The sequence below is a fragment of the Drosophila bipectinata genome, chromosome 3R, assembly GCF_030179905.1.
Source record: "Drosophila bipectinata strain 14024-0381.07 chromosome 3R, DbipHiC1v2, whole genome shotgun sequence".
NCBI lineage: Eukaryota > Metazoa > Arthropoda > Insecta > Diptera > Drosophilidae > Drosophila > Drosophila bipectinata.
Window position 1 is genome coordinate 14,442,823 of NC_091739.1, and position 12,183 is coordinate 14,455,005.

Genomic DNA, 12,183 nt, shown 5'->3' on the forward strand with positions numbered 1-12,183 from the left:
CTCCATCTTTTCGAAATATTTTGATAGGTTTTATTCCAAGATTACTCATCTTCTAGGATGATCATATGATCAAGTTTGATTAGTTTTTCGTTTTAGCAGACTCGCGTATGTTAAACTTTGGAACCCGATCCTTTCTGGCCAATATTTTGTTGGAGTTATCCTCAATGTTAATGGCACTAATGATCAGATTAACGCGTCTTTCAATAACTCCAATAAAGAGCTTCACGTTGTGGACGGTTAGGAATGTTTTGGTGCTCAACACATTCAGGATGGGCGCATCATCGCATGCCAGTTGTCTGCAAATATTTATTAAAGTATCAAATAGTATAGAGTTTAAAATGAATCTCACCTGAATATATCCTCAATGCCCTTCAGCAGTTGCTCCAATCGGATGCTTAAGGTGCGCTTCCTTTCGCGAGTTTCCTCAGCCAACTGCTCGATCCGATCTCGTTCGGCGTTCAAATAGTCCAGAGCCTCAGTTTTAAGCTTAAGTTCCTTTTCAGTCTGTTCCGACTTCTGGCGTTCTGTGGAGATAAAATGTATATCGCCTGATCCTCAAAAAACCCCTTCCTTTGCCAAAGCTCACCAATTTCGTCGGTCAACTCCTGCGTGGAATCGTTAAGGACCTCCACTTCGTGACTCAGCTCGTTTACATAGTTGAAAAGCGCAAAGTTCTCGTCCTCTTGGCGTTTAAACTGTGCCACCAGGCGCTCGGCATCCTCCTCGCCGTAAAGTATTTTAATCTTTTCAATAATGTCCTTGTATTCGGTGAGCTGTCGCTCATAGGTCTCCTTTTGACTCTGCTTTTTGTCCAGCTCACGCTGCTCCAACTCCGGGTTAAGCCGCTTCTGGCCCTTTATATCGAAGAACTTTTGGAGCTTGGAGTCGTGTTCCAAGCGGCGTTGCATCTCGCGCATCTCCTGGATGTGCATCACCTTGTCGTTCTCGTTGCGATCCTTCAGCACAGACAGCTTGTTGCAGAGTTCCTCCCGTTGGTCAAAGGCCAACGTCGACTGGTCGATCAGGTCCATTATGAACTTTTTTCCCTCGTTGAACTGCCCTACCATCGACTGCCACATATCGTTGAAGTTTGCCCTATCAATAGCCGTGATAGAGATTTTATGAAACCTTTTTGTTATGTGGCCTACTCACCGATCCTGCAGCATATGATTAATAGCGTCCCGCATCTTGCTGTTTTCAGTTAGAACATCGCTGCACTTTTTATTGACCACATCGAGCCGGTTCTCCAGCTTCACAACACTTTTCTGCACCTTACAGATAGTGTCCTTGTAGCAGTTGTCCGGCACTTCGTTGCGACGCAGTGCATCAATCTCCTTCTCCATTTTCCTGATGTGGCCTTCCAGCTCCCAAAGATTGGTCCTCTCATTTTGGAGCACCCTTTGAAGGTCGGTCTGCTGGTTCTGAAGTGCGCCAAGTTGCCTCTCCTTCTGCAAGGACCAGAAACGTTTTCTAATGGTAATAATTAAATTATAATTGTAGAGTTATTATGGATAATGTGTACATTAGTGTTCTTGCGGGCGTGAGTGCCGCCCTCGAGAGTCTTTATTTCCTCCTTTAGTTTTTGGTGCTCGACTTGCAGAACGTTAATCATGTGGTTTTGCTTCTTCAACCGCTTGGCCTTCTCCTCAAGGAGACCACGAAGGTCCAGCTGGAGTCCCCGATGCTGACGCTGGAGCCTCAACAGCTCCGCATTGGCCAACTGGTCAAGTTCGTTTTGATCTGCCATGGTCGCTCCGTTCTTAGACCTTGCCGTTCGAATCAGATTTGAATCTATTGTTTTCGGCAACTAAACAACTTTGTTGGTCAGTTGGTATCCTGGCAACCGTTTTTTGCGGCTCTTTGTCCTTAGTCGTCTAACCTATAAGCACTCATACCAATTTATGTTGGTTCCCCTAATTTTCCCACTCAATTTTAATCGGCCAACCCAAAAGCGACTTTCCTCCTCATTCCAAACATTGCTTTAATATCGTCTTAAATTTTTCGAATTTTTTCCTAGGGGTACCCCTACAAAAATTTGGGTTTTCCTCATTTCCCCGATTTTGCTCCCTCCGATGGCCATAGCTCTGCCAATTTGTATCCGATCAGGAAATAAAGTACCATTTTGTAATCAGGAAACCCAGAAGCGTCTTTCCTAATTTAAAACATTGCTTAAATATCGTTTTGAAATTTTTCGAATTTTTTCCAAGGGGTACCCCTACAAAAATGTGGGTTTTCCCCATTTTCCCACTTTTGCTCCCTCCGATGGCCATAGCTCTGCCAATTTGTATCCGATCACGAAATAAAGTACCATTTTGTAATCAGGAAACACAGAGGCGTCTTTCCTCATTTAAAACATTGCTTAAATATCGTTTTGAAATTTTTCGAATTTTTTCCAAGGGGTACCCCTACAAAAATGTGGGTTTTCCTCATTTTCCCTTTTTCCCCACTTTTGCTCCCTCCGATGGCCATAGCTCTGCCAATTTGTATCCGATCACGAAATAAAGTACCATTTTGTAATCAGGAAACCCAGAAGCGCCTTTCCTCATTCAAAACATTGCTGACATATCGTTTTGAAATTTTTCGAATTTTTTCCAAGGGGTACCCCTACAAAAATGTGGGTTTTCCTCATTTCCCCACTTTTGCTCCCTCCGATGGCCATAGCTCTGCCAATTTGTATCCGATCATGAAATAAAGTACCATTTTGTAATCAGCAAACCCAGAAGCGCCTTTCCTCATTCAAAACATTGCTTAAATATCGTTTTGAAATTTTTCGAATTTTTTTTTACAGATCCTCCATGGAAAGTACAAAGAAACAAGAAAGTAAGCCACTTTTCAAACTGCTCCAAAAGCCGGGCAATTTTTGTTTTGGCTTTTGTTCCTTAAACGTCTAAATAGTTCTCTTATACACGGCTGTGTAGTTTATGGCGGTAAAATAACGATTTTTTAAATTTCTGTTTAAGCTTTTTCGGTCTATCGAAAGTCTATCGATTATGTGACTAAGTCAGAAAACATACACATGTACGGATGACTAATCAGCTCATGTTATAGGCAACGTTCAACAACGCTGGTCGACTTAAGGTGTAAATAAATAATAAAACATGTCGCACCGGTATTTTTGTGGATACAATCCCCCGCCACCGAATTTTAAAACGTTCTTTTTGCCGAAATACGAGGACCGTCTTAAGCGACTTCCCAACTTTGGAAAAATGCGCGAAGAATGGGAAATCCAGAAACGGCCTCTGCTTATAATGCTCCATTTATTTGCGGATAACTTTGGAGCTTTGGAAAAATGGATGGATCTTGCATATCGACTGGCGGGTCCCGACAGTATAGGGCCAGAGATGGACTTCTACGTGGACGACTTGTGGGCCTGCTACATATTCAACGAGGATGATTTTAGCTTTCATCGCGGCGATGAAGGCACATCCGTGGACTCATCTCCTCTGATATACGGAGTAACGTCTTTGGGTGAAGTGCATTTCTTTGGAGGTTTCGATGGACCCACGATACCCAGCTTGGAAACGCTAGGTGACTTCTGCCGGCGGGTGATTAAAGGAGATCTCGAGGAGCCCACAACATGTGGTTCCACTATTACGGAAATTGACTTGGCCGACTGGAACGAGATGATCTACTCAGTGGATGAGGACATAGCTGTGTGCTTCTATAACTCTCAGCAGAACGGAACAACAGTGAATGATAGTCTGATGCAGAATCTGGAACGCCTCGATAGCCATTTAAAGCAGGAGTCAGTGCGTCTGTACAAATTGGACCTGCGAGGAGGAAGTGCGCCCAAAAAGTTCAGCGTTGAAACCGTTCCTGCTCTATTTTTCCTACCGAGACTCCAGAAGACTAATCCCATAAAGTGCAAGTATGAGCTGGGGCAATGGTCTATGCTGAGATTCGTGGCCGAAAATGCCAGCAAAGAGCTTAATTATTATAATCGAAGGGGGCATCGGCGACTCCATGCAGAGTTGCTGGCCCATATGAAGGAGTTCTTTCACACCAATATTGATAAAGCGTAGGGTAACATTAATTCTATCGATAATCTACAACTACGAGCGACGTTCCTTACGACTATTGTGAGTCGAGATAAAAATATAGTATAAATATGACTCATAATAAAGAACTTTTTCAGTTGACCAGTTACCTACCAAGTATAAGCACAGTCTACTAAAATGTCACGTTTTATTTACGAATTCGCACGGTTTATACCCGATGATTTTTTGTGGGAAAAAAGTAGTTATTTGGATAAATTGGAGGATCGTTTCAAGCGTATTGATGAAAAGATGAAGCGGGAATTTGCAACCAAAAGACGTCCCCTACTACTAATGTTTCACACCCATGGTCCTATGGATCTTTTCCAAAAGTGGACGGATGTGGCATATGAACTGGCAGATCCAAACAATTTGGGAAAAGAAATGGACTTTTACGTGGATAACTATGTCCACCATCTTAAAAAACAGACATCTTTTATACGTGGAAGTGATGGATGCACGTCGGATAGAGCTCCACTCATATACGGAGTAACTAGTCAGGGCGAAATGCACTTCTTTGATCGGATCGGGGAACCGGAGGAACCCAACAAGGATGCGCTACTTGACTTCTGTCAGATGGTGATTAATGGAGTCCGAACATATCCTAATGTCGAGGATATTGACATGACCCGCTGGAACGAGATTATCAACTCATCGAACGAGGACGTAGTTATATTTTTTTACCACGGTGGCTTTGAACCTTTTATGGAATCTTTTTATCGTTTGGGTGTTCTTTTGAAGAAGGATTCAGTAAGACTGTACACAATGAATCTTGATAGAGGTGGGGTTCCCATAAATTTCCCCGAAGTGGAAGGCGATTGGGATATGTTTTTCGTAAAGAGAGGTCAAAGGGACAATCCGGTGCCCTACCACAGAGTGGACCTATATACATGGTCAATGTTAAAATTTGTAGCCAAACACTCCGAAAATGAACTTCTTTTTTGTGATGAAAATGGGGTACTACGTATGCATGGCGAATTATTGGAATGTCTAGAATCGACTTTGTATATCTATGACTCTACCGACACTAGTTTTTCCCATCGCATCCTTCTTTATTTTTTATTGATGTATAAATATATTTATAATGGAGATGGTTATACCAGAATAGAGAGATAATATTTTTAAATTTGCCGCATTTATGAAGGTTGCTTTTTTCCATTATCGATGTAAAGATAGTGTGTTTTATCGGTTTGGGTGTTTGGGAATTCAATAAAGAAATAATAATAACTAAAACAAATAAAAAAGAATTATGTTTAAACTAAGAAGGGAAACAGACCAATACGCTTTATATCTGGACCACAGAAAACTTATAAACGAGGCCTATAAAGAGTTCCAAGTCAGGCCAGAACTTTTCCAGTTTGAAACAAAGAAATCGCATAAGGAGCTTGGCTCAAAAAAGCGTAAAAGAAAAGCAAACGACGAGGACTCCCTATCTCAGCCTGATCCTCAAATCGTAGAGTACTTGGACCTCTTACCCGAGCCGCCTCCTATAGGGGAGGCCAAGCCTTTGGCCAAATGCTGGGAATGTGCCTACACCCTGCCGCAGCTTCATGGAGCCAACAAGAGCGGCCGGATGCAGCGGTTCCAGTACCAGGAGGACGTGTATCTAATCCCAGATAGAGCCTGCTTCTACAACCACAATGTGGACCAGCTGCTTACCCTTCTACCCCAACTTCTGCCTGCCTACGACCTGATTGTGATGGATCCCCCATGGAGGAACAAGTATATTCGGCGGTTGAAGAAAGCCAAAAAAGAGCTGGGCTATGCCATGATGGACACCGACCAGCTGGCACTTATGCCGCTATCCAAACTCATCCATCCGCGATCACTGGTTGCCATATGGTGCACCAATTCTGGTCAACATCAGACGGCTCTAGAGCAGCAGCTGCTCCCAAGGTGGAATCTTCGGCTTGTGCACAAGTTGCGATGGTACAAGCTAAACACTGACCACCAACTGATTACTTCGCCTCAGGCGGATCTTACCCAGAAGCAACCCTACGAAATGTTATACGTGGCCTGTCATGTTAATGCTGCAATGGATTATGGAGGGAATCTACAAAAAACCCAGCTCCTCATGAACATACCCAGCATAGTTCACTCTCATAAGCCACCTTTGTTGGACTGGTTGCGGGAGCACATAGTTCTGGATGAGGGTCAAAAGGAGCCCAATTGCCTGGAACTATTTGCCCGCTATCTGCAGCCTCAGTTCACTTCAATCGGAATGGAGGTACTCAAACTAATGGACGAACGACTGTACATTGTCTGAAGAATCTTAAAATGCTGAGGCAGTTCCGATATTCCGATCGAGACCGTACATTATTATGATATTATGATTGATTATTATTATTATTATTATTGAGTTTTAACAATTTTATTTGTGTACTGTTAATGAGAGAAAATGCAGCAGAATTTTGTGTTTTGGCGGACGGGGCGAATTTCGTCCAGAACTAAATGTTAAACATTTAAGGGTGGCGTGTGTGTGGATTTTGTGTTCTTTTTTTTCGTAGTTTTTGTTAAATTAAGTATTAAAGGATAGTAAGCATTATTAATACACGTGGTTCGTGGCAGGATCTACTCCTGGCCCTGGGCCATGGCGGCCGGGTTAGTTGGCTCATTACCGCCGCGCTTCTTCGACCCAGAGACGATGTCATCGATACGCAGCAGCAGGATGGCTGTCTCGACGGCGGTCTTGTAGGTCTGCAGCTTCACGGCCAGCGGCTCCCAGATGTTCTTAACGTTCATGTCCACAATCTCACCAGACTCACCATCGATGCCCCAGGCGCAGACACCATCTCCGGTATGAGAAGCATGCTTGGCACGCAAAGCGGTCAGGGCTCGAATGGTGTTGGCACCGCAGTTCTGGGCCAGGGTACGGGGGATAATCTCCAGGGCGTGGGCTACGGCTGTGTAGGGTCCCTTGACCTGTTTACGGGACAGCAACTGAGAGACAGCCATCTCCACGGCTCCGCCGCCGGGAACCAGACGCGGCTCCAACACCAGGTTGCGAGCCACATGCAGGGCGTCCTGCAGGTTGCGCTCCGTCTCATTGAGGATGTCCTTGCTGGCGCCGCGCAACAGAATGGTGCAAGCCTTAGGATCCTTGCACTGTGTCACAAAGGTGAAATAATCATCACCAATCTTCTTAATCTCGAACAGACCAGCTCCAGTGCCGACGTCCTTCTCAGTCAACTCCTCTGTGCGGTTAACAATGGTAGCTCCACAGGCGCGGGCGATGCGCAGGTTGTCCGTTTTGCGCAGACGACGGATGGCGGTGATGCCAGCCTTTAGCAGATAGTGCTGGGCCAGATCTGAGACTCCCTTCTCGGTGAACACCAAGTCAGGCTTAACGGCAATGATATCCGCGCAGATGCGCTGGACGAACTCTTCCTCAATCTGCAGCATGCGGGTGAAGTCCTGCTCCCCGATGATCTCCACGTTGGTCTGACTCTCGCCCTTCTTGTACTCCAGAGAGCAGTCGAGCAGCACGATGCGCGGGTTCTCAATATAGCGCCGCATCTTGGGGTGGGTCACATCCTTGTTAATCATCACACCCTTGAGCACAGTCGACTCTTCGATAGCGCCGCCGGGAATCTTCTCAACCTTGGCATAGCTATTTTCAAAAAAATATTAAATGGGAACATATTACAGCATTAGTGGGCTTCTTACCGCTTAATGTCAACCTCCAGACGACCATTCTCGTTCAGCGTCACTGTTTCCACGGCGTCGAGGGCGATTTTCACAGCCAGATCGGACCACTTGCCGATGAATTTGGTGCCAACGCAGGCCTTGACCACCTCGGCCATTTTGGCCTTGTCCTTAACATCCAGCAGCACGCTTAGATCGCTCTGCAGATGGCCAACAATGTCCTCGAGAGCCTCGCGGTAGGCACGAATGATCACAGTGGGGTGGATCTGCTGCTGGAGGAAGGGCTCAGCAGCGGCGAGCATCTCGCCGGCCAACACGATGACCGAGGTGGTGCCGTCACCTACCTCTTCGTCCTGTGTGCGAGCAATCTCGATCATGCTCTTGGCTGCCGGGTGCTGCACGGTGATCTCGCGGAGGATTGCATTTCCGTCGTTGGTCATCACAATGCCGCCCATCGGGTCCATCAGCATCTTCAACATGGCCTGGGGCCCCAAGCAGGTGCGGATCACATCAGCGATGGCCTGTTTCAAGACAAAAAGGTTTTCCAATTAGCAGATGGTCGCAGAGCAAACCTAAACTCCCAGACATGTGAGTCACTCACACACACTCATACCTTTCCGGCTTGAATGTTCTCCAACTGCACTTTGCGGCCCGATTCGCGCTTCGTATTTTGGCCTGCGGGCAAAAAAGTTTACTGATTTGGCGTCCTGCCACAAGGAATTTTCATACTCACTCAACACGAGTATTGGCTGCTGTCCACCGAACATGGTTTGTGCTCTTTAATATATTTCTTGACGGAAAACAAAACTCGTGCAGGCGCTGCCGCTTTTCAAAGAATGTGAGGTTAGGGCGCCGATGACACACGTTCTGGAAGATTCGATAGCCAGGTCTAGTCAGCTGATTGGTGTCTGAACAATAGGGCCTCCACAATCCAACAAAGTTCACAGAAGAATATAAATTGTTTTAGTAAAGTCGGTTTTGAGGTAAAAACCCTTGATTTAAGTCAGTCCCTAAAAATAATTGCGTTATCGAAAGTCAATCGAATTTATTTAATCGTTGTCCAACATGACAAAAATCGAGTTGGCAGCTCTTAACGAGTTTAAAACAGCTGTTGCATTTTTGTTTACAAACTATTGAGGCGGCATTTTCTGCATTTCACCATAAATTGCAGAAATAATACTCCAGCTTAGCCATGGACGCCAAAAAGATATCATTTGGCTTCAGCAAGGTGGCTAAGAAGCCGATCATACTGCCCAGCAAGCAGCCGAAAGAGGAGAAAACAGTGGAACTGATAAAATGTTTGGAGGGCAAGGAAATAAAGCTTGTAACGTAAGATTAGATATATAATTATCCATATTCAATGCATTGACCAATTCACTCACCGTATTTTATAGAGAAAAGGCTGAGGCTGCACCGCTAGTAATCGAAATGCTGGGTAGCCAAAAAACTTCTTCGGCCCTGGCGAGTCTAATGAAGAGACGAGCCGTTCTATTGGGCGAAGAGGAGCCGGATCCAGAGGAGACCACGCCCGCTGCCCAGTCCATAGCTGAGGTAACGGCTGGTGCCGCTGGCGAAAATCTGGAACAACGTGCCGCTAGAGAACTCCTTGCCGCGACTCAAAACAACCCGGGCGAAGGCTTAGATGGCCAGAAGCTTGTACTACCAGCCCTGAAGGCAGATGAACTACCTCTGGATGGCGCTAAAGAGGCCACACTCGATGACTATGATAACGTGCCCATCCAACAATTTGGCTTGGCCATGCTGCGGGGTATGGGCTGGGTGGATCCACCGCCAAAAAAGAAAGGTTCCGGGCCTGTGGACGACGCGCCATTCTTGCGGCCCAAGGGAATGGGACTGGGCGCCGACAAAGCTTTGAAACCGAAAACATTGTTGGTGCAGCCAGAGAAAAATGAGGTTCTAGAAATCAAGAAGCAAGCATATGTTCGAATCCTGGGCGGGAAACAGAAGGACCAGTATGGACAAATCGAAGGCTTTGATGATCATGCTGGGAGAGTAATTGTGAAAATGGCTATAGGTGGAGCCAAGGAAGCGTTCAATGAGTTCCTATGTCAACCCGTTTCGCGCAAGGAATATGCACAGTACGGCAAGTGCATAAGTAAGTTGACGACTGGATATATTTTATTTATAAAGTAATTATAATTCTAATTTTAATTGCAGATACGGCAAAGTATGAGGAGTTCAAAAAGCAGGAGAATGAGCATGGACAGATAATAGTTAAGCATGAGAAACCAGCAGATAGAAAGGATAGAGATCGCAAGGAGGAGAGCAAATCCTATAGAGATACCGATCGAGATCGAAAAAGTTATAAAACAGAGGAAGGTAGATCCTATAAGGAGGAGGACCGAAGAAGGCACAAGGAGGAAGATCGAAAACATTACAAGGACGAGGATAGAAAGTCTAGCCGCGAAGAAGATCGTAAACCATATAGAGATAACGATAGAAAGTCATACAGAGAAGAGGACCGAAAACTCTATAAATCAGAAAACCGTAGCGAAAGACAATACAAAGATGAGAAAAAATCTCCAAAAGAAGAACCACGAGACAGTCAGAAATATACGCTAGCCCGAAACAGTAGTTCTTCCACATCGAAGCGAGAAGACCGACGACGTTCTCCTAGCCCTAGAAGCAGTAGACGTCCAAAAAGCAGCTCAGACGAAGCCGAGGACACTGGCGAGTCCACCGAAAGCGACTCCGACTCCGCGTATGAACGCCAAAAGCATAAAAAGTCCTCAAGTAGAAAGTCAAGAAAACACTCAAAGAAGTCCAAGAGCAAATCACGCCGGGCAGACAGAGATTCCAGCTCAGATAGCAAGGATAGCCAAGATGACGACCATCGCCGCCGGCACTCCAGCAAGCACAAAAAGAAAACAAAGAAGAGCAAGCACGCCAGGTCTCGATCCCGGTCGCGATCACGCGGCAGGGGTAGATAGTTAATACTTGGATATTTCATCTATTCAGTTGAAATCTTTTATTTAAATATAGTCCATTAAACGCTTAAGTTCTTTTGTATCTTACTCGGGATTATCATAAATTTCAATTAACTCACAAAATAATCACAAAAATGTCTTTTGTTGCGCTTTCCTTTTCTCTCTCCGTACAAATCGCCCCGAGATTTCTTTGCTTTTACATGGTAAAACTTAGGAGTAGAATGGATGAGGGGGATTTGCTAGTGATTCAATGAAAATACCTTCATTATAATGCTGCACTTATATTATACGATATTACATAGTTGAAATGCAATGCTCAAAATTTGAATTTAGTAAATGGTGTTCTTTTGTATATGCGCTGTGCATGATGGCAAGTAGATGACTTAGGTATCGTTCTATTTTTGGTCAAATGAGGTGAGTTTAAAATGTTTCCTTATGTTTGAGGCATGAATATCTTGGATCTTTTTTACTGCATCTTCCGCTTTCCGCACTGGATCTTCTCATTGATAATTGTTGAGACTTTTTGGGTGATGGCTTTGAAGACGTCCTTGTCCTGCAATCCGGGCCACATGGCGATCAGCAAAGTGGCCAGATACATCAGCAAAAGATTGTTGATGATGGCCCCGACCCAGGCGAGAGCCAAGAGTCCCAAGCTAATGATGATCACAAACTAAAAGAATATTTCGTATTAGGTATCTGAGTCATAGTCTCCTTGTTCCAGCACATACCACTGTGGACTTGCGCTCCTTGAAGAGGTACTCGTACCACATAACTAGGTTCGCCTTAAGGCTGCACACCTGACCGCAAACATCCTCGAACTTTGCCTCCTGGTCGCCATCCCAGTTGATGCCGCCGAACAGTAGCCGGGAAATTGTCGGGAACACGTAGTCTAGCACGATTCTCAGCAGGGCCAGCAGCGAAAGGAGAGTAATCAGGGAGAGGTCTAGGTACCAGAGCACCAGGAACAACACGCTGATTCCTCCAAACACTACCCCGGCGTAGTACTGCTTCTCCCAGGTAAGCACACCGTAAGCACCCACGATTGCCGTCCGAAAAGGTTCCAGGTCGTGCTTTAGCTTGTTGAGAGCACGCTTCTGCAAGGGAAACAGAAAAAGTCACTCGGGTGCAAAGTTTTTCGCAAATGGCGACGCCGTATTATAGCAGCCGGGGCATCATATTCTGCTTACCTGATCTACCTGCGAAGCCGTCATTCTAATTTTTCTTTGTTACTGCCAATAAACACTGTTCTAGAGTTCGTTTCAGAAGAATTTGTTGTCTCAGGTTTCGGGAATTTGTAGTTTTCAGTTTTGTGTCGCAGCTAAAATTGATTTTTCGCTGGTGTTCAATTTGTTGTCAGAGTGACCATGTGTCAGACAGTGGGCGGATCCCTTAAAAAGCTCTGGCAGCGCTGGTATTTTCCAAGGCAACTTGACGGTCTCACTAGGCTTTTATAGGTCTGGCAACTCTATCAATAAACTTGAGCTTTCAAATCAGATGCAGGATCAAATATTAAATTGAGATATAAAAGCCCTCCACCCTTTACGTTATTGATTCAA

General features: G+C 45.2%; 6 protein-coding genes across 6 annotated transcripts; 3 read left to right on the forward strand and 3 right to left on the reverse strand.

Moving 5' to 3' along the window:
• Positions 1-29: 29 nt before the first annotated feature.
• Ccdc114 (Coiled-coil domain containing protein 114) lies at positions 30-1,810 on the reverse strand. The gene is made up of 5 exons (XM_017248372.3): positions 1,523-1,810; positions 1,153-1,448; positions 587-1,095; positions 350-524; positions 30-296 (listed from the first exon to the last, which is right to left on the reverse strand). The coding sequence occupies exons 1-5, from the start codon at positions 1,745-1,747 to the stop codon at positions 80-82; spliced, it is 1,422 nt and encodes a 473-aa protein (XP_017103861.1). The 5' UTR covers positions 1,748-1,810; the 3' UTR covers positions 30-79.
• Positions 1,811-3,040: 1,230 nt separating this feature from the next.
• On the forward strand, positions 3,041-5,205 carry LOC108129821 (probable protein disulfide-isomerase ER-60). Its single transcript, XM_070281562.1, has 2 exons — positions 3,041-4,079; positions 4,136-5,205. The coding sequence occupies exon 1, from the start codon at positions 3,099-3,101 to the stop codon at positions 4,020-4,022; it is 924 nt and encodes a 307-aa protein (XP_070137663.1). The 5' UTR covers positions 3,041-3,098; the 3' UTR covers positions 4,023-4,079; positions 4,136-5,205.
• Positions 5,206-5,283: 78 nt separating this feature from the next.
• On the forward strand, positions 5,284-6,403 carry Mettl4 (Methyltransferase like 4). The gene has a single exon (XM_017248076.2). It carries the CDS (start codon positions 5,284-5,286, stop codon positions 6,298-6,300), a length of 1,017 nt encoding a protein of 338 aa, XP_017103565.2. The 3' UTR covers positions 6,301-6,403.
• CCT3 (chaperonin containing TCP1 subunit 3) lies at positions 6,362-8,609 on the reverse strand. Its single transcript, XM_017248074.3, has 4 exons — positions 8,413-8,609; positions 8,293-8,354; positions 7,701-8,200; positions 6,362-7,644 (listed from the first exon to the last, which is right to left on the reverse strand). Exons 1-4 carry the CDS (start codon positions 8,444-8,446, stop codon positions 6,606-6,608), a joined length of 1,635 nt encoding a protein of 544 aa, XP_017103563.2. The 5' UTR covers positions 8,447-8,609; the 3' UTR covers positions 6,362-6,605.
• Positions 8,610-8,773: 164 nt separating this feature from the next.
• LOC108130034 (G-patch domain and KOW motifs-containing protein) lies at positions 8,774-10,651 on the forward strand. The gene is made up of 3 exons (XM_017248383.3): positions 8,774-9,008; positions 9,074-9,795; positions 9,858-10,651. The coding sequence occupies exons 1-3, from the start codon at positions 8,872-8,874 to the stop codon at positions 10,628-10,630; spliced, it is 1,632 nt and encodes a 543-aa protein (XP_017103872.2). The 5' UTR covers positions 8,774-8,871; the 3' UTR covers positions 10,631-10,651.
• A 241-nt stretch (positions 10,652-10,892) lies between these two features.
• Positions 10,893-12,005, reverse strand: Arl6IP1 (ADP-ribosylation factor-like 6 interacting protein 1). Its single transcript, XM_017248384.3, has 3 exons — positions 11,815-12,005; positions 11,356-11,721; positions 10,893-11,297 (listed from the first exon to the last, which is right to left on the reverse strand). Exons 1-3 carry the CDS (start codon positions 11,836-11,838, stop codon positions 11,094-11,096), a joined length of 594 nt encoding a protein of 197 aa, XP_017103873.2. The 5' UTR covers positions 11,839-12,005; the 3' UTR covers positions 10,893-11,093.
• Between the last annotated feature and the right edge of the window lie 178 nt (positions 12,006-12,183).

Bases quoted from the DNA above. Each gene is read 5' to 3' on its own strand.
- Ccdc114 (XM_017248372.3), bottom strand. From the start codon at position 1,747: ATGGCAGATCAAAACGAACTTGACCAGTTGGCCAATGCGGAGCTGTTG. The intron at 1,096-1,152 runs GTGAGTAGGCCA...GGCTATTGATAG, and splicing joins AATCATATGCTGCAGGATCG to GGCAAACTTCAACGATATGT. The intron at 525-586 runs GTGAGCTTTGGC...TTATCTCCACAG, and splicing joins GGAGTTGACCGACGAAATTG to AACGCCAGAAGTCGGAACAG.
- LOC108129821 (XM_070281562.1), top strand. From the start codon at position 3,099: ATGTCGCACCGGTATTTTTGTGGATACAATCCCCCGCCACCGAATTTT.
- Mettl4 (XM_017248076.2), top strand. From the start codon at position 5,284: ATGTTTAAACTAAGAAGGGAAACAGACCAATACGCTTTATATCTGGAC.
- CCT3 (XM_017248074.3), bottom strand. From the start codon at position 8,446: ATGTTCGGTGGACAGCAGCCAATACTCGTGTTGA. The intron at 8,355-8,412 runs GTGAGTATGAAA...TTTTGCCCGCAG, and splicing joins GCAGCCAATACTCGTGTTGA to GCCAAAATACGAAGCGCGAA. The intron at 7,645-7,700 runs GTAAGAAGCCCA...TTTTGAAAATAG, and splicing joins CTGGAGGTTGACATTAAGCG to CTATGCCAAGGTTGAGAAGA.
- LOC108130034 (XM_017248383.3), top strand. From the start codon at position 8,872: ATGGACGCCAAAAAGATATCATTTGGCTTCAGCAAGGTGGCTAAGAAG. The intron at 9,009-9,073 runs GTAAGATTAGAT...CGTATTTTATAG, and splicing joins AAGGAAATAAAGCTTGTAAC to AGAAAAGGCTGAGGCTGCAC. The intron at 9,796-9,857 runs GTAAGTTGACGA...TTTTAATTGCAG, and splicing joins ACAGTACGGCAAGTGCATAA to ATACGGCAAAGTATGAGGAG.
- Arl6IP1 (XM_017248384.3), bottom strand. From the start codon at position 11,838: ATGACGGCTTCGCAGGTAGATCAG. The intron at 11,722-11,814 runs GTAAGCAGAATA...TTTCCCTTGCAG, and splicing joins CGGCTTCGCAGGTAGATCAG to AAGCGTGCTCTCAACAAGCT. The intron at 11,298-11,355 runs GTATGTGCTGGA...ATATTCTTTTAG, and splicing joins AGGAGCGCAAGTCCACAGTG to TTTGTGATCATCATTAGCTT.